The sequence below is a fragment of the Danio rerio genome, chromosome 10 (genome assembly GCF_049306965.1).
Source record: "Danio rerio strain Tuebingen ecotype United States chromosome 10, GRCz12tu, whole genome shotgun sequence".
In the NCBI taxonomy this organism is placed as follows: domain Eukaryota; kingdom Metazoa; phylum Chordata; class Actinopteri; order Cypriniformes; family Danionidae; genus Danio; species Danio rerio.
Genome location: NC_133185.1, coordinates 49,048,519 through 49,075,000, shown reverse-complemented (window position 1 = coordinate 49,075,000; position 26,482 = coordinate 49,048,519). Strand labels below are relative to the sequence as shown.

Below are 26,482 nucleotides of genomic sequence, written 5' to 3'. Positions count from 1 at the left end.
GAGGCTGGCAGGAAAATGAGCATGTTTTAGATATGGCCAATGGCAGTCGACTCTATTATAGATTTAATATAGAGGGCATTCCTGAGAGACACTCCACATTTCTCACTTTCTCTCTCTCTCGTTCTCTCTCTTTGAGTGTTTTGAATATCCTAAGGTGCCATGACCTGAGAGAGTATTATTGGCATCAGTGCCACTTTAACTGGGTCATTCAGAGGTTTGCATTCTGGGGCAAATCTCTATTGCATGCGTGGGAAATCACTGCTATAAACAAAACAAAAAAACACTTTCTAACTGAGAGATTTCGTCTTGTTTCTAGTCCAAATGTCTGAATATTTTTAAATCAAGAAGCATTTTATAGACAAGCAAAACATATTGTGATGTTTTCAAGAAATATTGAGTCAAAATGAAGTCAGTTTTGCCTTAAAACAGGCTAAATAATCTGCCTGTGGGGTCAGCAAAATAATATTTAAGTTTTCACTTTGAAATATTATTATTTGAGGTACCCTATTGGCTGATTACTTGACTTGTTTTAAGAAAAAAACTATTTCTGAAAACAATGCAATATTTTTTGCTTCTCTAGAAAGCTTCCTCAGGGGTTGTCTCCTTGTATTCTTCACACTGAAAGCGACTGTAAGATCTTCTGTAGGTTGAATGAACACACACACACACACACACACACTGGATTCAGATCAAACTGGGCCGCTCTGTAGCCTCCAGCCTGTACTGATCATCTATAACTGAGGGAGAGAGAAAGAGAAGGCGAGGGATGGATGGATTATACATTGACTGAAGTATTAGTGGGTGGATGGAGTATGGATGGATAGATAGATAGATAGATAGATAGATAGATAGATAGATAGATAGATAGATAGATAGATAGATAGATAGATAGATAGATAGATAGATAGATAGATAGATAGATAGATAGATAGATAGATAGATAGATAGATAGATAGATAGATGCACAGAACATTGGATGGATGGATGGATGGATGGATGGATGGATGGATGGATGGATGGATGGATGGATGGATGGATGGATGGATGGATGGATGGATGGATGGATGGATGGATAGATGGAACGATAGACGGACGGACGGACGGATGGAACATTATATTGATGGTAGGATGGATAGATGGATGGAACGATAGACGGACGGACGGACGGACAGACGGATGGTTGGATGGATGGATGGATGGATGGATGGATGGATGGATGGATGGATGAATGGATGGATGGATGGATGGATGGATGAAACATTAGATAGAAGGATAGATTGATGGATGGAACGATAGATAGATAGATAGATAGATAGATAGATAGATAGATAGATAGATAGATAGATAGATAGATAGATAGATAGATAGATAGATAGATAGATAGATAGATAGATAGATAGATAGATAGATAGATAGATAGATAGATAGATAGATAGATAGATAGATAGATAGATAGATGAACAGAACATTGGATGGATGGATGGATGGATGGATGGATGGATGGATGGATGGATGGATGGATGGATGGATGGATGGATGGATGGATGGAATGATAGACGGACGGACAGATGGATGGATGAATGGAACATTCGAAAGATGGATAGATGGATGGATGGATGGATGGATGAAACATTAGATAAAAGGATAGATAGATGGATGGATGGATGGATCATTAGATAGATAGATAGATAGATAGATAGATAGATAGATAGATAGATAGATAGATAGATAGATAGATAGATAGATAGATAGATAGATAGATAGATAGATAGATAGATAGATAGATAGATAGATAGATAGATAGATAGACAGACAGATATGAAGACAGATAGATAGACATGTGCTATAGGGGAATTGATAAACTAAATTGTCTATTGTATGTGTGTGAATGACAGTGTATGGGTGTTTCTCAGTGATGGGTTGCAGCTGAAAGGGCATCAGCTGTGTAAAACATGCTGGATAAGTTGCCGGTTCATTCCGCTGTGGCGACTCCTGATAAATAAAGGGACTAAGCCGAAAAGAAAATGAATGAATGAATTTTGAGGTGTGCATGGAGTGTGTGTGTGTGTGTGTGTGTGTGTGTGTGTGTGTGTGTGTGTGTGTGTGTGTGTGTGTGTGTGTGTGTGTGTGTGACCTCCATCTGCCCATATGTGACTCTTCACCTTCTGACAGCTTGTGATTAATTACTCCGCTTTATGATTCATGACTCAGACATATTTCACAATAATGGACAACAGGTGCTCCTTCAGGACTTTATTTTAAAGGTGTGTGTGTGTGTGTGTATGTATGTGTGTGAGAGAGAGAGAGAGAGAGAGAGAGAGAAAGAATTTGTGTTATAGTAAGTGTGTGTGTGTGTGTGTGCATATGTCTGTTTGTCAGAGAGAAAATGTGTGTGTGTGTGCTGTGTTTTTTGTGTGTGTGTGTGTGTTTGTAAGAGAGACTGTGCGTGTGCTGCGTGTGCGTATGTGTGTGTTTGTGAGAGAGAGTGTGTATGTGTGCGCTGTGTGTTTGATATTGTGTGTGTTTGTAAGAGAGAATGTGTGTGTGCTGCGTGTGCTATGTGTGTGCGTATATGTGTTTGTGAGAGAGAATGTGTATGTGTGCGCTGTGGATAATGCATGTGTGAGTGTATGTGTGTATACGTGTATGTACGTGTGAATTTGTGCGTTTGTTCTTTTTAGATGTGCCTGTTATTTTTACATATGTGTGTTATTGTGTGTCTGTATCTGTCCATGTGTGTGTGTGTGTGTGTATGTATGTGTGAATGTATGTTATTTTTTGTATATGTGTGCTATTGCGTTTGCATATGTGTGTGTGCACACCGGCCATTTTATTAGGTACACCTTACTAGTACCGGATTGGATCCACTTTTGCCTTCAGCAACAATAGTCAGGTAGGGTGTTGACACGATGCTCAACTGGTACTAATTGACCCAAAGTGTGCCAAGAAAATCTCCCCCACACCATTACACCACCACCAACAGCCTGAACCGTTGGTACAAGGCAGGATGATCCATGCTGTCATGTTGTTGATGGGAAATTCTGACCCGACCATCCGTATGTGTCAGCAGAAATGGAGACTCATCAGAGCAGCAACGTTTCTCCAATCTTCTATTGTGCAGTTTTGGTGAGTCTGTGTGAATTGTAGCCTCAGTTTCCTGTTCTTAGCTGACAGGAGCGGCACCCGGTGTGCTCTTCTGCTGCTGTAGCCCATCCGCCTCAAGGTTGGACGTGTTGTGTGTTCAGAGATGCTCTTCTGCAGAGCTCGGTTGTAACGAGTGCTTATTTGAGTTACTGTTGCCTTTCTATCAGCTGGAACCAGTCTGGCCATTCTCCTCTGACCTCTGGCATCAACAAGACATTTGCGGCCACAAAACTGCCGCTCACTGGATATTTCCTCTTTTCCATTCTCTGTAAACCCTAGAGATGGTTGTGCGTGAAAATCCCAGTAGATCAGCAGTTTCTGAAATACTCAGAGCAGCCCGCCTGGCAGCAACAACCCCCTTTCTTCCCCATTCTGATGCTCAGTTTGAACTGCAGCAGTTCGTCTTGACCATGTCTACATGCCTAAATGCATTGAGCTGCTGCCATGTGATTGGCTGATTAGAAATTTGCGTTAACGAGCAGTTGGGCAGCTGTACCTAATAAAGAGGCCGGTGAGTGTATACGTACATATTACAATACAAAATTGCCTTGTAAAATGTTCTCCACTATTTCTGCCACATAAAAATATAATTTGGAAAACACACACACACACACACAGAAACATGATGCACAGATGTATACACATGCTTACACACACGATCAAGCAAAGATACACACAACCACACACACACACACACACACAATCAAGCACAGACACGCTAGCTTATAGCTAAGCGGCCCCTCATTGCGACTCATTGCAGGTGTATTTGTCCGTTTGTGATTGGCTAATAAATAAACAGAAGAGGCCCAACTGATCAAGTATAAAGACCTCTGGAGTAAAGTGTGTTATTAGAATAAGTGTGAGTGTATTAACAGGTCAATGCAGGGTCATCCCATCATCCCACCCCATGGGGGCACAGCTTTAGACACAACAGCTTGTCAGGAGCCCACTTATTACACACACACACACACACACACACACACACACACACACACACACACAAATCACCAAAGAGTTTTCAAGTTGAATTAAATGTATTGCTATAATCCCGAAATGTCTGCACATGCTCAGTGTGTGGTTTAACTCCTGACGCAGGGCTGTGAGTGTAATGCATTCTGCTCTCTGGATGAACCTGCGCTGCGTTCAGCCTGCAGCTCTCTGAAATGGATTCTGTACGTCTGAAGAGTCGAGCCGCACACTTTCTTTGACCCACAGAAAGGTTATTATGAGAGCGTGTGCTGTTAATAGAGCAGACGGGCTTTTTGAAGTGTCAGAAATTAAATATTGTGCAGTTTGATTTGTGTTATGGTCATGAAGGTGTGATGCTGACGTAATTCTCAGAGTCATCTTATTTTTTGTCTTATTATTTATTTTTTTTTTTTTTATTTTTTGTCTTAATATTTTTTTTCAAGTAAAATAATTTTGTAACTTATCAAAAACTTAAAATAATGAGTAACTGATTTTGACCATATTAATTGCATTTACCACTTTTTAACTAATACACATTTAAATAATAAAAAAAGTATCTGAAATTAAATATTGTGCAATTTGATATGCATTATGGTCATGAATGTATGATGCTGATGCTGAATTCCCACAGTATTATTGTTTTTTTTTTACCATATTCCCATATAGCAAATGTTTTCTGGCCCAGCTCCGGGCCACAAGATAACTTTTCCCTCGGCCAAAGTACTGCAAAGAATGATGATACTGAAATGGCCCATAGCTGGATTAAAGACAAGAGCCACACATGGACCATAACTGGCCCGTATCTTTACATTTACATTTAGTCATTTAGCAGACGCTTTTATCCAAAGCGACTTACAAATGAGGACAAGGAAGCAATTTACACAACTATAAGAGCAACAATGAATAAGTGCTGTAGGCAAGTTTCAGGTATGTAAAGTGTAAGACGCAAAACATTGGTAATTAATTAATTTATTTATTTATTTTTGTAGTACAGTTAGCGGTGGAGCCAGAGAGGGAATTTAGATTAGTAAGGAAAGTGGAGACTAAATAGTTGAGTTTTTAGTTGTTTCTTGAAGACAGCGAGTGACTCTGCCGTTCTGCTGCAGTTAGGGAGTTCATTCCACCAACTGGGCAGATTGAACGCGAGAGTTCGGGAAAGTGATTTCTTCCCTCTTTGGGATGGAACCACGAGGCGACGTTCATTCACAGAACGCAAGTTTCTGGAGGGCGCATACATCTGCAGAAGTGAGAGCAGATAAGAAGGAGCAAAGCCAGAAGTCGCTTTTTAGGCAAACATCAGAGCTTTGAATTTGATGCGAGCAGCAACTGGCAGCCAGTGCAAACGGATGAGCAGCGGAGTGACATGTGCTCTTTTAGGTTCATTGAAGACCACTCGTGCTGCTAAGCAGCTGAAGAAGCTTCATAGAGTTAGCTGGAAGCCCGGCTAGTAGAGAGTTGCAGTAGTCCAGTCTGGAGAGAACAAGAGCTTGAACAAGGAGTTGAGCTGCATGTTCAGATAGGAAGGGTCGGATCTTTCTGATGTTATAGAGTGTGAATCTGCACGATCGAGCAGTTCTAGAAATGTGGTCAGAGAAGTTTAGTTGGTCATCAATCGCTACTCCAAGGCTTTTCACCATTTTGGATGCAGTAATGGTTGCCCCGTCCATCTGGATTGAAAAGTTATGGTGTAGAGTCGGGTTGGCAGAAACTACAAGCATTTCCGTTTTTGCGAGGTTCAGCTGAAGATGATGATCTTTCATCCAGTGTGAAATATCCAACAGGCAGGCTGAGATGTGAGCTGGAACCGAGAGATCATCAGGATGAAAAGAGAGGTATAGCTGGATATCATCAGCATAGCAGTGGTAGGAGAATCCATGTCTCTGGATGACTGGTCCTAGAGATGACGTGTAGCTGATATATGATATGACGTATATATATATATATATATATATATATATATATATATATATATATATATAAACACACACACACACACACACACACACACACACATACATACATACATACATACTGGTGTGAGCAGCACAGGTAACTGGACCCTGATTGATTGTGATGTTTTGTGGATTGTTTGCTCCTCAGGCCGTCTGGAGCGGATTACAGCCGATGTTCTGTGCGCATTACGGGGAAAATCCATGTTTACTTCATTAGCAGGATTACTATAGAGGGAGATCAGTGAACAGAGCCTCCCAACAACACTTATTAGCAGTACATGCCAACTTCACACACCGATGATCACACACAGTTAGAGCTTCGCTGGGTAAACTGGGATTGTGCTGTTGGTGAGTTCCTGATCTGAGGTCAGCACATGATATACTGATCTCACACTTGCACCATCAAGACAAATACATTTACATTAGGTTTCTTATAGTGGGTAAAATATGGCATTTATCAATTTAAGGATGGCAGTCATTTGGAAATATGTCATTATGTTTTGGTTCTAAGCTTAAGTAGCAAAAAATGTATGACATCATCTTTCAGGAAGTGACATCACTTTGGTGGCAAATCAACAGCACAAGCATTAGTATCCTTTACCTGTGGATTTCGTTAATTCTATGCATTTAATGCGAAACTTATATTAACAAAAATATTAATTAATATAATAAATAAATAAAATATATTTAGTATTTTATTTATTTGTTCAATTTGAATGTATTAACATTTATATTCTGTCAACAGGTCAGGCTTTTCTGGGTTAAACTGGGAATGTTGAACTTGCCCGTTGAGGTGCCGACTGGACATTGATCTGTAATTTGTGCTAATAAAACAAAACCATTTACATTAAACTTTATAGTTTGAATTAGGGTGGCACGATGGCTCAGTGGCCTCACAGCAAGAAGGTCGCTGGTTCGAGTCCCGGGTGGGTCAGTTGGGATTTGGGTGGAGTTTGCATGTTCTCCCCGTGTTGGCGTGGGTTTCCTCTGGCTAGAGGAATTGATTAACTAAGTTGGCCGTAATGTATGTGTGTGTAAATGAGTGTGTGTGGGTGTTTCCCGGTACTGGGTTGCAGCTGGAAGGGCATTCGCTGCGTAAAACATATGATGAATAAGTTGGCGGTTCATTCCACTATTGGGACCCCTCATAAATAAAGGGACTAAGTGAAGGAAAATGAATGAATGATGATAATAATAAGTGAAGTTTATAATAAACTAATTTCGAGAGGATCACGTGCTTATGATTGTTTTCAGCTGTTCCAGCATCAGCTCATGATCGATTATACAATCAGATGAATCGTAACTCACTATAAATAACCAGAGTTTCCTTATCTCAATATCTTCATCTTGAAGATGTTTCTGTGCAAAGTTTTGCTTGTTCTCCCTGTGCTCGCGTGGGTTTTCCCCGGGTTCCTCCCACAGTCCAAATATCACGCACCCTAAGTAAATTGAACACACAAAATTGATCCCATAGTCAAGCTCTTATCGAGTACACCTGTCCTCAGTCATCCACATCCATCATTTAGCTAGAATTAAGCCAGGGGAGTCATCGAGATCTACCTGAGCTCAAACTCCCCTCTTGCCCTGCAAACGGGAGGGAGCCCCGGGCTCGAGGATCTCATAAGCTTAGGGCTCTCTCCTGTGACAGCATGCCAAACAAGCTTTTATTATCAATCACCACCTAAGTGTGAACTCTTGAAATTATGAATAAATTATAAAAAAAATTTGAATAATACATTTTTTATTTAATTGTAATAATATAACAATATAAGATAATATAAGTAATATTTTACAGTTAAAATAGTGAAGTTCTATTTGAATATATTATAAAATTAAATATATTTCTGTGATGTAAAGCTGCATTTACAGCATCATTACTCCTAGTAATAAGTAATAATCTAGTTTATCAAGATTCTGTGTGACATCTGTGACATCTTCAACTCCTCCTCCTTCATCTTACCCCAGACATGCTTAATAATGTTTATGTCTGGTGACTGGGCTGGCCAATCCTGCAGCATCTTGATCTTCTTTGCTTTCAGGAGCTTTGATGTGGAGGCTGAAGTATGAGGAGCGCTATCCTGCTGGAGAATTGTCCCTCTCCTGTGGTTTGTAATGTAATGGGCAGCACAGATATCTTGATACCTCAGGCTGTTGATGTTGCAGATCTCTCGCACACCCCCATACTGAATACAACCCCAAACCATGATTTCTCCTTCACCAAACTTGACTGATTTCTATGAGAATCTTGGTCCATGCTGGTTCCAGTAGGTCTTCTGCAGTATTGGTGATGATTGGGATGCAGATCAACAGATGATTCAGCAGAGAAATCCACCTTCACTTTATGATCAACTAGAAGTCAAGTTATTTGTTGCTCTTACAACTGGGATCCAACACAAGACCTTTGTCAGGTAGTGCATATATGACATTACAAGTCTTTAATGTCACTTACATACAATTGCATGCATCCTAATGAATAAAAATCTCCATCAGATTCACAATTCTGCATACAATAACTGGATTAATCTTCACATCCAGGAACTGAACTGGATGTACGAGTTATTCTCACAGGTCAATTGGCTGTGAATGTAATCTAGCATCCTACTAGGGACTTCAAATCCACTTACAAAGTAGTACCTGGATTCTGCAAGTGAGCTAATTAAGCCAGCCAATGAATACAATAGAGACTGCGTTAAAGTCTTAAACCAGGCTTTCAAGTTCCTTTAAAATTTCCCCCAGCAGAAATCCTATTGTCCATTTCCAGTATCCTATAGGTGACGTGTGCTGTTAGCTTGATTCGTTTAGACATCCCTCTCGTCTCCAGATTGCACTGTAAACCCCCATTCCTGGTATGTCTGCTCTATACCGTCTTCACAGGTTGATAATCCAGCTAAATCCAGTAAGACTTTAATGCTGGCCATGACAGCAAGGTCTTCAGCGGGACTGCCCATGTTTACATGCTCGCGTGACCTTTAAAAACCCACTGACACCAAGAATGATCGCTATAATGACAACAATAAAGATGCTAAAGTCAGAACGTGCCAACTTCAGTACAATAAAGTACTGTATTTAAGTTGAAGGGTGCACTGTAAAAGAATAATGGTAAAATGTTCTAATAAAAGAACTGGCAGCTGTGACTGCCTTAATTTTACTATTACAATACAGTATGAAACATAATTTAAAAAACTTTTATGGTAAATTACTGTATTTTATTATTTAATGCGTTATATACAAATGTTTTTGGTGCTTAATATATTTATATTCTTGCGTGACTTTTAAAAACCCATTAACACCAACAACGATAGCTTTGATGACTGAATTTTACTGTTAAAATACTGTATAAACCAAAAAATGTAAACATATTTATAGTAAACAACCGTATTTCATTCAATTTGGGGTTACCCTTTACAAGCCCGCATGACTTTTAAAAACCCATTGACACCAAGAATGATCACTATAGTGACAACAATAAAGATGTTACAGTACAGTAAAATACAGTAGAAGTTTACTCAAACTTTTATGGTACCATATTTCATTAATTTAATGTGTTATACATCAATGTTTTGGGGTATCCTATATTTACATGCTTGCTTGACTCAGAAAACCATTGACACCAATAATGATAGCTATAATGACAATAATAAAGACACTAAAGTCTGAATGTGCCAACTTCAGTACAGTAAAGTACTGTATTTAAGTTAATAATAATAAATAAATAAAAACTGGCAGCTGTGGTTGCCTTGATATTACAATTTTTTATTATTTATGTTTTATTATCACATAACTTATATATGTTATATACTGATGTTTGGGGACTGCCCAAATTTACATGCGCTTTAAAAACCCATCGACACCAAGAATGATAGCTATAATGACAACAAGACACTAAAAGCTCACTGTGCCTGCTTCACTACAAAAAAGTACTGTATTTAAATTGAATGGTGCACTAAAAAATGTAAAGTTTACAATACTAAACTGACAGCTGTGGTTTCTTTGGTTGTACTGTTAAAATATATGGAAACCATAAGAAGAAATTTCAAAACTTTTATGATAAACTACCGTATTTCATTCATTTAAAATGTTTTACACCAATGTTTTTGGCCGGCCCATATTTACACTCCCGCATGACCTTTAAAAACCCATTGAAACCAAGAATGGGGGTTAAAATGACAACAAAAAAAAAATGCTAAAGTCCGAATGTGCCAACTTCAGTACAATAAAGTACTGTATTTAAGTTGAATGGTGCGCTAAAAAATCCATAAAAGTTACAATAAAAAAAACTAGCAGCTGTGGTCGCCTGAATTTTACTGTTAAAATGCTGTTTAAATCGTAAAATAAATGTCAAAACTTGTATGGTAAATTACTGTATTTCATTCATTTAAAATGTTTTACACCAATGTTTTTAGCCTGCCCATTTACATGCCCGCATGACCTTTAAAAACCCACTGACACCAAGAATGATCGCTATAATGACAACAATAAAGATGCGAAAGTCAGAATGTGCCTATTTTGGCACAATAAAGTAGCCTACTGTAATTAAGTTGGATGGTGCACTAAAAAAAAATCAGTAAAATTTATAATAAAACAAAACTGTCAGCAGTGGTTGCCTGAATTTTACTGTTAATTTTACTGACTCATGGTCAGTGCAGTAAAAGTATTATCATCAATAACACTTGTTTAGCAACATAAAATCTTAAACAATGAAATCCAACCTATGTTATGCCTTTATGCTTCGTTTTCTTGCTGTGCAAACGTCCAGCAGATTAGCTTGGTCTTGACTAAGTGCGGTATGACTTTTGTCCTGGGAGCACTGTAGAAATATGGCGGCGGTATGACGCATGCTCAGGGCCGTATGCAATATATGTATGCGGGAATGATGCTTAAAGAGTAATCCCCGCCCACAACTCAATATTCCATTTCAGTTAAAAGTGCACTTTGCATCGGATAGCCTAGTGGTTAAGTGCGCCGACGTATAGCACCATGTTGCTCCCGGCGACCCGAGTTCGATTCCAGACTCGAGGTCCTAAGCGCACCCTTCTCCTCTCTCTGATCCTAATATTTTCCTGTCTGTCCTCCACTATTCTATCCCAATAAAAGGTGAAAAACCCCTAAAAAAACATAATTAAAAAAAGTGCGCTTTGCGTGTAAGAAAGGCACAATTTGTATTATTATTAGTGCATCGACATTCTAAAATAAAACTTTAAATTCGCGCTTCCAACTTCAGCGTGGATGCTAATCTATGTTATCAGTCTATGTGCCGGCTTTCTGACCTTTAGCTGACAGCTATAACACCCCTGCTGAAAAATCCAGCTTAAACCAGCCTAGGCTGGTTGGCTGGTTTTAGCTGGTTGACCAGGCTGGTTTTAGAGGGGTTTTGGCCATTTCCAGGTTGGTTTCCAGCCATTTCCAGCCTGGTCTTAGCTGGTCAGGCTGGAAAATTACCAGCCAAATCCAGCTAAAACCAGCTTGACCAGCCTGGTTTAAGCTGGATATAGCTGGTTTTGGCTGGACTCCCAGCTTGGCTAGGCTGGTCAAGCTGGTTTTAGCTGGTCATCTCCCAGCCTGACGAGCTAAGACCAGGCTGGAAACAGCCTGGAAATGGCCAAAACCCCTCTAAAACCAGCCTTGTCGAGCAGCTAAAACCAGCCAACCAGCCTAGGCTGGTTTAAGCTGGATTTTTCAGCAAATAATACATTGTAAATAATACATTAGCGGTCAGAAATAAGCTACCTCAGCACTCTTTTATTCTCACGTATCTTGTGTTTGCATTCCCGCACTAACTTGTTTCCTCTAACAGCTGTACCCTTGATCCAGGCACGTTCTCTATGATACTTCCAACATAAAAATACTCCTCGTGGCCATCTTGAATCCCCCGCGGACCAGCCTGTGCTTTATTCCGCGCTCCGCTTCTGCTCGCGAATCCCCAGAGACCAGCGGGGTCACGGATAACCGGGCACGGTGTCAGAAATTCACCGGAGATGCCAAGAGTTCATGATCCACGTATGAGCGGGAGGATGGATCCACACATGAGGAGAGATCCGCGGGTCACGGGTTCACAGAAGGACGCAATAACTGGAGACTCTGGCTGTCAGAAACACGGAGGAACACACGCCAGGTTTCAGCTCTACACCTGGGGAGCTGCCAGTGTGTTGTCTTTATATAGTGGAGCTGATTAAATTGACAACACACTGACAGCAAGGACTATATAGGCCTAAAAACGTCCTGAGGTACAGTTGATTTTATATTCGCACATATCTACAACTTGTGACGGTCCCTAATTGTTTACCATGCTACTTTGAATTTTCTGCCTAAAGTATGACTTCAAAACAACATTAGCACTATTTAATTGACTTTGAATGTTGTAGGCTACTTTGAAAGTTATTGGGAGCTAATATGATTTGTTTAAAATGAGTAAAAATATCTTTTTGAAATTTTAGGCTATTATTAATCTCTGAACCATCTTTACCTCAGCACCTCAGCCTAACATCCTTTATCTATAGGGCTGATTAATTTTACAACATAGGCCGAAAGCAGAGTTTTTTTTAACGCTATAATGTCCCGCAAATTATTTAAAGGATTCACTGTATGATGGGTTTTGTTAACCCAAGGTTGGGTCAAATGTGGGTTTATTTATTTATTTATTTATTTTTACTATAGGCCTACTTAAATTGTTATAAAGGTTATTGTGTAAAATGCCTCCCATTTTCCAAGTCTGCATTCACTCCTTGTCAAAGTAAAATCATGTAAATTTACTTTTGCACCATAAGACATGGTTGATTTAATGTCTCTTTTATTACTAATTGTATTTTATTTCTTCGCGTTTTTTAAGTGCAGAACATGCTTGGTGAATTAAGTCCACACCAATACCAAAAGCAAATCTACGCCCTTGACTAAAAAAAAGTTTTAAAAGATCAAGTACTATAGCAGTGGTTTTGATTTAAATACAATAATACCAGTAGACTCATAGAGGCATTATAATTAGAGCAGCTAGAGGTCATATAAATTTGATCGATTTATTGTGGGCTAATCCTTACAAAGAGATACTGGAATTTATTTATAAAGATGCTGTCTTTCTATGATTAACTTCTTTCTAAGATAATCTACATTTGCATAATTCCCATTTTATTTTGATGGATTTTCGGATGATTTTGTCATTCTTGTTGCTGAATGTGGGTTAATGTTTCCAGAAAAACAAAAGTGTTAATCATCATTAGCAACTTGAAATAATTTGAAACAAATGCACGCAAATGTGATCAGAAAAAAAGTCTCAAGCAAACAATTCCTATAAGTTTTCAGAATTATATTCGAATATCATAAACAAAAGATGCATATATTTGCAAGCTGCATCAAATAAGACCTGAACCACCGACTAAAGAAATGGCACAAACTTTAGAGCCAATTACAATTAATCTCGTTTATTTGTAGGCTGATCTGATTGATGTGATAAGGTCACCGCGCTTTACTGACACCAACACAGCTCACCTGTCCCGGTTATCATCGCCCTGTCAATTAAAATCTGCCCTTTTGTCTGTTCAGATAAAACATTTCTGACATAACTGTTTATCTTTTTTCATAAGAAATAAGGTCATGGATACATATCGATTAAGCACATATTTAAGAAATAAATAACATCAACGGATATTTAATGTATTAGACCAACAACAAATGGCCTTTTACCATTTCTGCTTCTTGATCGATTTAAACTAAACTTTTTCAAGATATATTTAATGAATGCAATACCCAGATATCTGAAAAGCACCGATTGTAGTGACTTTTACATAATACCAAGGTTTTATAAGGCCGCTTTTATCCGCTTCTTGTGATTATTTTTGGCATGACTGCGTCATTTTTGTCTAAAGAAATGTTCATGTAATTAATATTAGCAGTATGTAATAAAACGTAAGTATCGTTTTAGATGCAATTATTTGCATTCAGTTCTTCAAAACATTTTAAACAAAATAAGTGAAAGCGCTTCACGAGAAAGGCTTTATCTCAAAGTTATGAAAACTTTATTACAAAAGGAAGAAACAAATCACATTTACGCATGGAATGATTAATTGTTTAATCAAATGTTGCATCGTACATAAAATCCAACAGCCCCAAATAATCAACCTGCAGGATCGAAGTGGAAAATACTGTAAAGTATACACCAATATGCATAACCTTAAGTGCTGTGTTGATTGTTTAGATCACGTGTTCATGAGGTCGATGAGCAGGAAAATAAATACAGCAAAATAAATAATCGTTAAATCCATTGTCTCCGCTTCGGTTAAAAACAAAACTTGTGTATTTCTTTAGGGAAACTTCAATAATGGTGATTTGGTTCCCTCCGTTAAAACATATTACTAACTAACTAAATTAAGACATTATGCATTTTGATTTAAAACACTTTAAACGGATCATTACAATGCAGAAGAAATAAAGGTTATATAAGACACAAATCATGATTGACTGTTAAAAGCAAGGACAAAAAGAGCAAAGATAAATTCACATTGTCACATTTTTGTAACCTGCACTGTAAAAGAAAATCCGTAAATTAGCAGTTTTTCGTATTTTGTGTTTCATGTTTTTATTTTATTTTACTTTCCTTGTTTATTTATGCTTTTGAATTGGGATCTTGATCTTTCCTCCAACAATTTTTAACATTCAAAAGCTCAAAAAGTGACTTTCATGAACCTCTTTAATAGTTTGCAGTGCTGTATTGTCTGGGTTGGTGGGCTAAATACCTTATAGCCTAATTTACTGCCAGTACATTTTATTTCATTTTACAGAATTATTTCTCTCTATATTACTTCTAGATATTTTTTCCAAACTACTAAAATGTCAATAAAAGTCACTTTGTTGAACTGTAGGGTTGAACTTTCAACATCAAAAGTCGCAGCAAACCATTTTGTGTTTAACAGACGTCTAATAGACATCTAAACGTAGACAGCTTGGCTTAAACAAAGGCTAAACTTGTCGGTGAAAATCTAATAGACATCTAAAAATAGCCCAAAACTAGACTAGTCGTCAAATAGACAGATTAGACAGACTTTATATTTGTAGTCATTATTTCTGTTATCCCGGTTTTATTTGATGATTAGTTTTGGCTTATTCTTGGACGTCTGACAGCCCAAATTTAGCTTTGTTTTAGCCAATACGACTATGTTTAGACGTCTATAGACATCTTTTAAGAACAAAGATGCTTGCTGGGGTAGCAAAGACCTTATACAAATCCATAAAAAGCAATAAACACTTAAAATACGGAAACCGTGGATTTTTTTACAGTGTGATGTTAAGAGAGTCCGACTTTCTGCGTCGTCCTTGCCTGTTTAGTTTTCTTTAGAGTCTGTAAATGCTCACCAAATGTTATTGAATAGGCATGTAGGGCCAGTTGAAACTGCTCCCAGATAGCAGCATATCCCTGATGAGCGTCTCAATGGGTGTTTTTCCCACCAGCCGAACGAAGAAAAGCTGTTCAATGACGGAGGAGGAGACCATGCGGAGCGCCGGGAGCCGGAGCAGCAGTTTGCCGAAGCGGGTGGGCTGGTTCGGGTACTGACTCCGCACATACTCCTCCAGGGCACATTGAGATTTCTCCTGGAGACCTTCAATGTGCGGGATGTCTGAAAGGCCGCATGCATCTGTGTGCAAATAATACGAAAAGAAATCAGTTTGTCGAAATGTGTGGTGAAGTTTTTTAGTTTAATTAAAGTGAGAAGGTGCATCGCATGCATCTGTGTAAAAAAAACAAGAAAACGGATAGAGGGTGAAGTTTGTCGAGATGTGGTGCAAGCTTTTAAGAGTTTATTTAAAGTGAGAATATTTTGCATGTCGAATTTAATAAGAATGTCAAATATATTGAATAAATTGTGTGGATTCATAAAGAGGTTGTGCTCAAAATGGAGAAGTAGCCAAATATTTACAAAATAGCTTGAGTAAAATGTATTTTTGTTAATTGTGGTATAAGTTGAATTTAAAAAAATCTAAAATGTGCAAATGAAGGAGAAAGACCGTGAATGCCGCTATTAACCCTATACTGTTGTCTCATAAAAATAACCGCCTTGATTAAACCTCTAAAATAAAGGTGCACACTTTAATTTCAAATCTGTTTTGCAAGAAGAAACAAGCTTATCTTCATCACAAAGTAGGCCTATATGAATCTATGAAATGTCATCAGTAGCCAACACTCATTTTTGACTAAGGGTGTATTTTAATGCTAATACGGTTGTATTATTCTGTATAAATACACCGTTTGCTCTGCGTCGGGTAAAAAAGACCCGACTTTACTCTAAAGCTAAATCTATTTTGCATGAAGAAGCAAGCTCATCTTCACAAACTGTGAATGTGCAGGTGTTCCCTCATCGGTGTTTACTCAGTGGACAACACTCGTTTCTGACTACATTGGAGGGTGTGTTTTTATGCTAAACTGCTATACCACACAATCGATTTGTGTTGGGACGACATGAAGGAATTGCGTTAACTCATTCGTTCTTACAAATTTAAGTGGATTGAACATAAAACAATTAGGCTTTATCCCGAACAAAAATCAAGAATTGTGTTGTTTTAAGCACACTGAAAAAATGATGCCTGCAAAATTCTTGCAAATAATTTAAATGTGTTGAATGTAAACAAACAACTTAAATGTTGTAATGTTCAACTTTATTTGTTTGTTTAAATTTAGCCCATAAAATAAATTGTTTACAACCTTTTTAACAAGTTTAGTAAAGTGCGTGTAAGTGAGTGTGTGCGTGTAAGTGTGTGTTTGTTAAAGTGTGTAGTTTTTGTGGTGTAAAAATATTTGTATTGTTGGGTCAAAATTGACTTGAACTTATAGGGTTAAACTTGCATATTTAAAAATGTCTATAAAACTGCACAAAAACCTCTGGTGACTGTAATATTTAAGTAAGAAATATAGGGTAATATTATTTTAAGCATTTGAAATGTATTTTCTAAAAAAAGTATAATTCAATTAAATTTTAAAGCATCGGCCTACTTCCATTTGCATTAATTAGCCACGTTAAACACATTTACCTTGTGCATTAATTTCCAATTAGGCTAATTACGATGAGATGGAGGATAGCCTGTGTATGGACACAATGAATTAACCGAACGAATTAAAAGCTAAGTTGTTTATAAAAGCTTAGGAAAGGTAGAACCAACGAGAATTCATTGAAATGCACAGCACTCCATTTAAATATGCAGAACAGCCTGTAATGTTTTTAAAACCCTTTTTTTCTGTCATTACACTAGCGAGACAGTTTAGAAAGTTTGACCACCGTGGGACTTTAATTATATTTTGAAGATATAATCTAACATTTACTCAGAAAAAAATGGCACTGCTAGCAAATGCCAGCTTAATATTTAAAAAGACCCCAAATTATTTCGCGATATATTTATTTATGATACAATGAAAAGTACAACTTATTGAAGTATATAGCTAATTTATACAATGACCTAGTTTAAAAAGCACTAGAAGAGCCTGTTGCTATTGTAACCACCTCAAATATGTTAGCATACCTCATAAAAACTTTGAATCAAACTTTGGTTACTTAAATGTTGTTAGAAAAACATACTACTAATTTATCAAAATATATAAGCGTCATTTAAATGTTAATCAAAAGTTTTGATCTTTAATTTAAATAAATTTGCCCTAATTTTTAATGGTAACCTAAAGGTTTTAAACAGGTTTAAAACTAAAACACGATAATTAAAATAAGACACGTGCACTTATCAAACAACTTAATTCAATGATTCAGTTTATTTTTATGCTAATATTGGTTTATTAAGTAGCCCTATGATGCCATTTTACAAGATTAACCTGAAACCATTTAAAACCCCTACACATATTTAATCTGTTGTGCACAGATGGCACTTGACAGATTATTGGTTCATTGTTCAAAACAAACATCGCGGAACAAATAGGATCATTTTAACCACGTTGTTTTTATCTGAAGAGTGGGCGCGGCTACTTGATCGTTGGAGACTTCCGGTCTCATTCACGTCCATTTATTTTTTATGCTGGTGTAACGTGTTGCGTTTGCATGCATTATGAAAATAATAAATATGATGATTTCTATTGCAAACAGCTTAGCCAGTTTACAGTAATTAGTTGTTCTTGATTTTCATAAAAGCAGCTAATCAATCGGAGGTCTAGCACATTTACTTCCTGTTGTAAATTAGTTGCAGAATAGCTTGTTAATTAGTTCACCAAAAGAAGTCTCTGTCACAATTTACTCACCTTTGATTTCCCACCAAGTAAGTTTAACAGATCTAATAGACCTAATAGAGTCTAATGGATCTAAATCTAAATACAGACAGCTTAGCTAAAACAAGGCTAATAAAATAAATAAATCTAATAAATGTTTAAGCATATCTTAAAACTATTACTAAAAACACAGATCTGACATAAATCCCATGTATAGACATTCATTCGTTTATTTAATGACTAGTCTGGTTTATATGTTTATTAGATCTTCACTGACAGCCCAGATTTAGCCTTGCTTTAGCCAAGCTGTCTATCTTTGGATGTCTATTAGACTTCTTTTAAACACACGCATGCACGGACACACAAATGCTTGCAGGGTTGTTCCAAACCATGTTCTTAATTCTGTTGAACACAAAAGAAAATATTTTACAGCATTTTGGAAGCCAATGATAACACATCTATAGAAGAAAACCAAATCCTATAGAAGTCAATGACACCCCATTATTAGTGTTTCCCCTGAAGATGTCATTGTTTAGAGCAGGGGTGCCCAAACTTGGTCCTGGAGGGTCAATGTCCTTCAGCAGGGTAGTCCAAACACAGTCCTGGAGGCCCGGTGTCCAGCATAGTTTAGCTCCAACTTGCTTCAACACACTTCCCTGGAAGTTTCTAGTACATTGAAAGAGCTTGATTAGCTGGTTTAGGTGTGTTTAATTGGGTTGGAACTAAAATATGCAGAACACCGGCCCTCCAGGACCAAGTTTGGACACCCCTGTCCTACAGAGTTTAGTTCAACCCCAGTTAGACACACCTGAATTAGCGGATCAAGCTGTTTAGGTATACTAGACACTGCAAAGCAGGTGTGTGGAGGCAATTGGAGCAAAACTCTACAGGACACCAGCCCTCTAGAACCCGTGGATTAGAGGTTACCAACATTACTCAAAATATTCTCTCTTAGTTGCGCGTGGTTAAGTGCACCTTAGCACTGTGGTGCTCATGGCGACCTGAGTTCAATTCCTGGCTCAAGGTCATATGCGGATCCCTTCCTCTCTCTCTGTTTCCAATGCTTTCCTCTCTGTCCTCCACTATCTCCTAATAAAAGGTGAAAAACATCTTCATTTGTACCAACAGAATAAACCAACCTAAAGTTTTTTGGAATAAATCAAGTGTGCAAAGTATATTATAAATGACAACAGGCTTTAAATGGGGTATATGCCGAAGCATGCTAATGGGACTTTTAATTTGCCAGTAACCTGGGTTAAGCGCTTCCGGCGAATTGAATGCCAATGCAAAATCCGGTGCGTTTAAGGTCTGTTTTCTTTAAAAATCAGCGATCTCTACTAGCTGAGTGATATCCGATTTAAAGTGGGTGTCAGATTGTACAAGAAGCACTGCATTAAATTACATTTCCCCCACCATGTCTTTATAATATGAGCATTTATTTTACCCCAGTATATTCAAAGAAGCTTCTGCGTTAGCCTGCCGATTCTGACGGGCGCGTGCGAGTAAACAACTTTTTGACTTGTTTTACGCTTGAGCAACTAAATAAATGCTAAAGTTTATTTAACTGAATGTATTTTAATGACATTACAACATCGATGCTGTAAAAGGAACCGTATAAAATGGAAAAAAGTTCACAATAACAGGTCACCGGAAGTTTATCAGTATGGGAAAAACACTAGCTCGGCATATACCCTATTTGAGGGAACTATCCCTTAAATCAGCCTCGGTGCTGGATGTCCTGCAGAGTTTAGTTCCAACCCCAGTTAGACACACATGAATCAGCTAATCAAGCTTTAGCTGTAGTTTTCAAGGAGGTGTGTTAAAGGGAGTTGGAGCTAAACATTGGGGAAAGGTTGGTTTTATATTCACACATTCCCCTTAATAATATCATGACTGTTAATGAACGTGTGGATATAAATCGAACTTTTATTGAGGTGAAATTAGTTTTATATTCGCACATTCATTCAGTTTTGAACAGTGACACAGTCCTTATATTGTTCATCACAATATTTTGAATACTCTGCCTGAATTTGCATGTAAATGTGACTTCAAAACAACATAACTATTTAATTGACTGTGAACAATAATTCAATTCAATTCAGCTTTATTTGTATAGCGCTTTTACAATGTAGATTGTGTCAAAGCAGCTTCACATAAATGGTCACAGTAACTGGAACAGTGTGGTGCAGTTTTTAGTGCTTAAGTTCAGTTCAGTTTAGCTCAGTTCAGTGTGATTTAATCAATAGTGCACTTTGATAGTCATTGGCTGCCAAGATTGTTTCCCTGTTTAGAATTTGCAAATAATACTGATTATTCTGAAATTATATAATTATAAAGAAAATGTACTGATGTGCGAATATAAAATGCACCCAGTTAATCAGCAGAATTAATGTTAAAGTGAGCAGCGTTCATCTGACAGGTCCATTTGCGATGGCACCCTCCCAATGGATATTGGATAAGACGAAATGACCAAGCATCCAGCCCCAAATATACAATCTCACTGAAACTCCAAGAGATTATACAAGAGAGAAGTTAAAGGCCTACAAGTCTTTGGATGCCAACAATGTTGTTCTTTGTGGTCATGTGCAAGAAATAATGCTTCAAAACTTTGTAGTGCTAAAATCCGAGGTTCTGCCAAGCCAAAAACAAGGAAAGAAGACAGAGCTGTACAAGCCCTGTGTCATCATCAGCAAGCAAAACAACTTCATTCTGACAGCCAACTGCACCTGTACGGCAGGGTGTGTGAACTTATATTTTTACATTTCATTCTGAGCATTAAGTGTCCACAGTTTAATTCACCATATTGAACTGTTTTTGCTGAAATCATTGCTGAAATCAAAATCGAGTGATGTGTGTGATTCAGCATAGCGTGAACTTACCTGATATAACATGAGAACTGCAGAGTCCAGCATTTTTAATCAGGTCCTCACTCCATTCAGCTCTTCTGATGGCTGTTAGCTAAAGACGTCTGCGGTTGCCATTAAAAGCAGTGTGGTGTACGGTAAAAGTTACGCTTTCTATTTTTGGACTTTCGATTTGGCACAACACAACATGTTTGCTATTGCAACCGGTCTTTTTTGTTTTGCAACCAGTATGCACAGTTGAATCCATGTGACGTCATGTGTAGGTTGGTAATTCCCCTATAAGCTAAACTCTGCAGGACACCCCTTCGGGCACCCCTCAAGTTAGAAGCTTCATTACTCAAAATATCTTCTTTTGTGTTCAACAGAATAAAGAAACTCAAGCCGGTTTGGAAAAAGTCAAGGGTGCGTATACTGTAGACTACTTTAAATAATAATTTAATTTAAATTTGAGTGAACTAGCGCTTGTTAGAGGCTTCCAACGTTATTCAAAATGTCTTTTTGTGTTCAACAGAGTAAAGAAACTCAAACCGGTTTCAAAACAAGTCAGTTGAGGTGAAGTTGGTTTTATATTCGCACATTCGTTCATTGACTGCTCCATACATTGTTTACCATTGTGCTTTAAATATCCGGACTGAAAGCACTATTTATTTGACTATGAACACTGTGGGACTTTGATGGTTGCTGGCTGCTAATATGATTTCACTATTTAGAATTTGCAATTGATTAAAAAATTGTATTTAATTAATTAAATTAAACATTTTAATTACATTTTTAATTAAAATTTTTTGAGATTATATTATTAATGAGAAAGACTGAATGTGCGAATATAAAACCAACTTTACCTCAATAACAAGTCAATGGTGCATAGTCTAAATGACAGCAGTTTACATTTGAGTGAACTACCCCCTGAATCTGCAACAGCTCGGGCCTACCTGAGGTGAACAGCACTATGGCTTTGGCACAGCTGTATTCGGCGGAGTCCACCTGCAGGGCCTTCAGTTTCTCCACCTGCTCCTGGAAGAAGCGAATATGATCCATGAAGGCCACGACTCGGTCCGCGGACATCGGCGACGCGTGCAGGCCTGCGGCGGCCAGCAGAGGGGCCACGTGCAGCGGCATAGAGCTCTGCGCGGCGTTCAGCACGAACAACTCGCTCCAGGTGAGTCTGAGCAGAGACACCTGATCCGTGATTTGCAGATCGGGGAAGAACGGGATGTTCCTGGCCCACTCCACCGCGCTGAAGAGCAGACGGGCCGCCAGCTCGCAGATGTTCTCTATGCCCATGATGTTGCCGGACTGCATGCACTGGTTGCCGTATCTCGAGGCTGGATAGGGCTCGGCCCGGAGGAGAAGCGATATGTATCCGGATAAATAGCACTGGCCGTTCAGGTGATCTCCGTTGGTCAGCGCGTAATGGCTCGGGTTCGGCTGGTTCGGTGGCATTCTGCCTCGCTGAACCGCTATCAGAACACAGAGAGATGGAGAAGAAATGTGCATACATATACAAACAATATCTATCTATCTATCTATCTATCTATCTATCTATCTATCTATCTATCTATCTATCTATCTATCTATCTGTCTGTCTGTCTGTCTGTCTGTCTGTCTGTCTGTCTGTCTGTCTGTCTGTCTGTCTGTCTGTCTGTCTGTCTGTCTGTCTGTCTGTCTGTCTGTCTGTCTGTCTGTCTGTCTGTCTGTCTGTCTGTCTTAATTGCAAGTTTCTGAAAACAAAGACGAAAGAATGCATTTTTACACGAAATATGATATTAATTATTGAAAAGACAATACAAACAAAATTTACTCTATCTATCTATCTATCTATCTATCTATCTATCTATCTATCTATCTATCTATCTATCTATCTATCTATCTATCTATCTATCTATCTATGAAATCTGTTATTAAATATTGAAAGAAATGTGCATGCAGACTACATTTAATTTGATCTCTCATCTGCATATATTATCTGTCTCTACCCATTAATTACAAGTGTAATATGTTATATGAAAACAAGACTGAAGGGAAGTGCATTCTAATGCTCTCTTATAATGTTTGATGCATTATCTGAACATTTAAACTTATTATTAAATATCAAAAAGGTTAATAAATGTGCAATATTATCTACTGTCTTGTAGTATTATCTGCTAAATCACTCTGTTTACACCTTATCTGCAAGTGTAAAATTAGTTGAACATGATAAGATCATTCAAGACGTTGAAAGAAAGCTCCTGTAATGCTTTATATCAACAATGCTGTCTGAAAATAATTAAAATATAATTTTTATAGAAACGTTTTTAATACATTTTTTAATTGACTTGAGCTTCAAGTTGTATAAGCTATAATGTTGTTCCATAAGATGTGTCACACATGAAAAATGCTAGTAATTTAACCTACTATAGCGTATTATATTTAACCTACTAAAGTGTATTTTGCTGCATATATTATAGTATTTACAACACTCAAATGTATGCTGCAGCCAGGGGGGATTTAGTGATTTTGAGGCCCAAAGCAATTCCAGCATGGGCTAAAGTCCTGAAATGCACCCTCTCTGCTTTTATTTAATTTTTTATTTATATTGCTGTTTTTTTTTTTTATTCCTCTCAATAATTTTTTTCGACATTTTAAATTAATGCAATGCCATTATAAGTGATTAATTTTCTTAAAATGAATTTACAACTAAAAATAATATTTTTTAAATATAAATTTTGCTCCATGATGGATATTTTATTTGGTAATATTATTATTATTACATAACAATACATTAATATAATACTATTAACGTATATTTGATTGTATACTAAATATTTAATTACGTTATAATTGTATTAGTTTACTCTCAACATAAAAAATATGGTAGAAAACAACGTTATATTTAGTTTATAGGTATAATTTTTAACTTTAGATATTTATTGGGGGCTCCCAGATTTCCTTGGGCCCTAAGCTGCTGCTTACCTCGCTTATTGGTTAAATCCGCCCCTGACTGCAGCATAGAATTGAGTATAGAATAATTAAATACATAATATCAGTGTTTACTAATGTAATTTTTTTTGCTAGTACAATATTTTTTTATATTTCTAAAAAAAATACAGCATTGTCTTGTTTATTTTACAACAGTTGTTGTAACCAACTATAGAACAACCAAACCTTATTAATTCAAGTACTTTCCCATAATTCAAAAGACTAACTACAAATTACTATAATATTTTTTTCCAAGTATGATGAATAAGTTTAGGTATTTAAAAATTAAAATGTTTGCAAATAAATCATTGTAAATATTGATTGAAAATCATCCGCTTATTTTTATTTATTTCTACCATTTTATGACACAATCAGTAATTATCGCAGGTTGCATAAATGCAGATTTCCCCCACACAAGATGTACTCACCTTCGCGTCTCATGCCCACTTTCAGGCACTTCTTCAGGCGGCAGTACTGGCACTGGTTGCGGTGGTGCTGATCCACCGGGCAGTTTCTGTTGGCGCGGCACGTGTACGATAAATTCCGCCGGACACTTCGCTTGAAGAAACTTTTGCATCCCTCGCAGGTGAACTGTCCGTAGTGCTTCCCGCTGGATTTATCCCCGCACACCACACACTCGACGTGCTGCTGGTTTTGCGCCGCGATCTGCGCTTTTTCCTCCGCGGACTTCGGCGAGTGCCGGTGCTGGAGGTGCTCTCTCCCGGCCGCGCTCTGATCATCCACCGCTGCCAGCTCCTCCTGCGGATCTCTCCACGCGCTCACCACCATGGCCATGGCTGGAATCTTTTACGCGAATTAACCAAGAAAGCCGGTTTTATCCACGCATTTCCCTAAACGCGCGATTTGAAGCAACTCCGTGCGTAAAAGGGACGATCGGAAACCCCAGATGAATCAGATCCAATGGGAGTACAGATACCGCGCTGTCGGCATGATTGACAGGAGCATGAGTGGAGGATTGCTGACTATAACAGATTTATTTGGAGCATCCGTGAAAACTCAACTCTTTTCGGCATGATGGAGATGTACATGACCGCACTTTTACTCTGTGTTCTTCTCACGCGCGCGCTTCACTGGTGGTCTTTTGAATGGTGTGTGTGTGTGTTATAATGGAGCCCATCAGGTAGTAAAGCGCAGAAGTGGGCGGCTCCTTTAAGCTCGGAAGCTCGTTTGATTGGTCATTTAGCTCACATATCCTTCAGGATGCAGTTCCAGAGGCTTTCTCATGACACACATGAGACTTTAATGCTTTTGTATTGCTTCTCTCCGGATTGGATGAATGTGATTGAAGGTTGGTTGTGCTTTTATATCTTTACCATTGCCTTTGTGCTTGATTGGTTCTGCCTGCTATCAAATCTTGATCAGTTTTTGCAAGTAGAGCAGGTTTAATCTGAAGATGAGCACACACGTGTGGGAAAATATACCGCGCGCCGCCTAGTGTCAAAAGAAAGCTATTAGTATATTTATTTTCACTTTAGGCGGCACGGTGGCTTAGTGGTTAAGTTGGTTTAAGTTGACATTTCTTTGTGGAGTTTGCATGTTCTCCCCGTGTTGGCGTGGGTTTCCCCCACAGTCCAAACACATGCTTTATAGGGGAATTGAACTAAATTGGCCATAGTGTGTGTGTGTGTGTGTGTGTGTGTGTGTGTGTGTGTGTGTGTGTGTGTGTGTGTGTGTGTGTGTACGTGTTTTTGTGACATATATCAGGACACAAATCTGTATAATGACATGGGTATGACACAGGTATTACAAAAAGGAGGTGAAATATGAGGACATCGGTGACGTCCTCATTTCTCAAAATGCTTATAAATCCCACAGGATGAGTTTAATCAGAGAGTAAAGCTGCACACAGTCTCCTGTGATGGTTGGGTTTAGGGGTGGGGTGAGGGCAATATAATATACGGTTTGGACAGTATAAAATGAATGGAAGCCTATGTAATGTCCCAACTTTTCACAAGAACAAATATGTGTGTGTGTGAATAAGTGTGTATGGTTGTTTCCTAGTGTAACGGAGGCCAGCTAATAAGTGCTGTGCAGGTAAACCTCACTCCTCTGACCTCTAAAGGTGCTCTAGCAACAAACGCTACAGGTCACGGTCTTTAGCCTCCTTGTTAGAGCAACCGTCTTTCATGCGGAAGGTCTCCGGTTTGATACCAGCTCAGAGCGGGTTGGGTGGTGTTGGACCGACGGGGTTACACTAGTACTGGGTTGCAGCTGGAAGGGCATCCACTGTGTAAAGCATATGCTGGAATATTTGGCGGTTCATTCCTCTGTGGCAATCCCTGATGAATAAAGGGACTAAGCCGAAGAAAAACTAATGAATAATGCACTCTATTGGGTTATTGATACCCAAATTTGGGTTATGTGGATTATTTCATTTTCATTTTAATTTA

The 26,482-nt window shown here is 38.1% G+C and overlaps 1 protein-coding gene and 1 long non-coding RNA gene across 2 annotated transcripts; one reads left to right on the top strand and one right to left on the bottom strand.

Annotated features, from left to right (window-relative positions):
* The first annotated feature begins 8,294 nt into the window (after positions 1–8,294).
* On the top strand, positions 8,295–16,782 carry LOC141376478 (uncharacterized). The gene is made up of 3 exons (XR_012386607.1): positions 8,295–8,473; positions 11,877–12,289; positions 15,501–16,782. It is a non-coding gene; the product is annotated as an uncharacterized lncRNA (long non-coding RNA).
* On the bottom strand, positions 14,100–25,155 carry nr2f1b (nuclear receptor subfamily 2, group F, member 1b). The gene is made up of 3 exons (NM_200592.1): positions 24,500–25,155; positions 22,046–22,573; positions 14,100–15,685 (listed from the first exon to the last, which is right to left on the bottom strand). The coding sequence occupies exons 1-3, from the start codon at positions 24,864–24,866 to the stop codon at positions 15,411–15,413; spliced, it is 1,170 nt and encodes a 389-aa protein (NP_956886.1). The 5' UTR covers positions 24,867–25,155; the 3' UTR covers positions 14,100–15,410.
* Between the last annotated feature and the right edge of the window lie 1,327 nt (positions 25,156–26,482).

Bases quoted from the DNA above. Each gene is read 5' to 3' on its own strand.
- nr2f1b (NM_200592.1), bottom strand. From the start codon at position 24,866: ATGGCCATGGTGGTGAGCGCGTGGAGAGATCCGCAGGAGGAGCTGGCA. The intron at 22,574-24,499 runs GTGAGTACATCT...GTGTTCTGATAG, and splicing joins AGTGGGCATGAGACGCGAAG to CGGTTCAGCGAGGCAGAATG. The intron at 15,686-22,045 runs GTAGGCCCGAGC...ATTTGCACACAG, and splicing joins CATAGTGCTGTTCACCTCAG to ATGCATGCGGCCTTTCAGAC.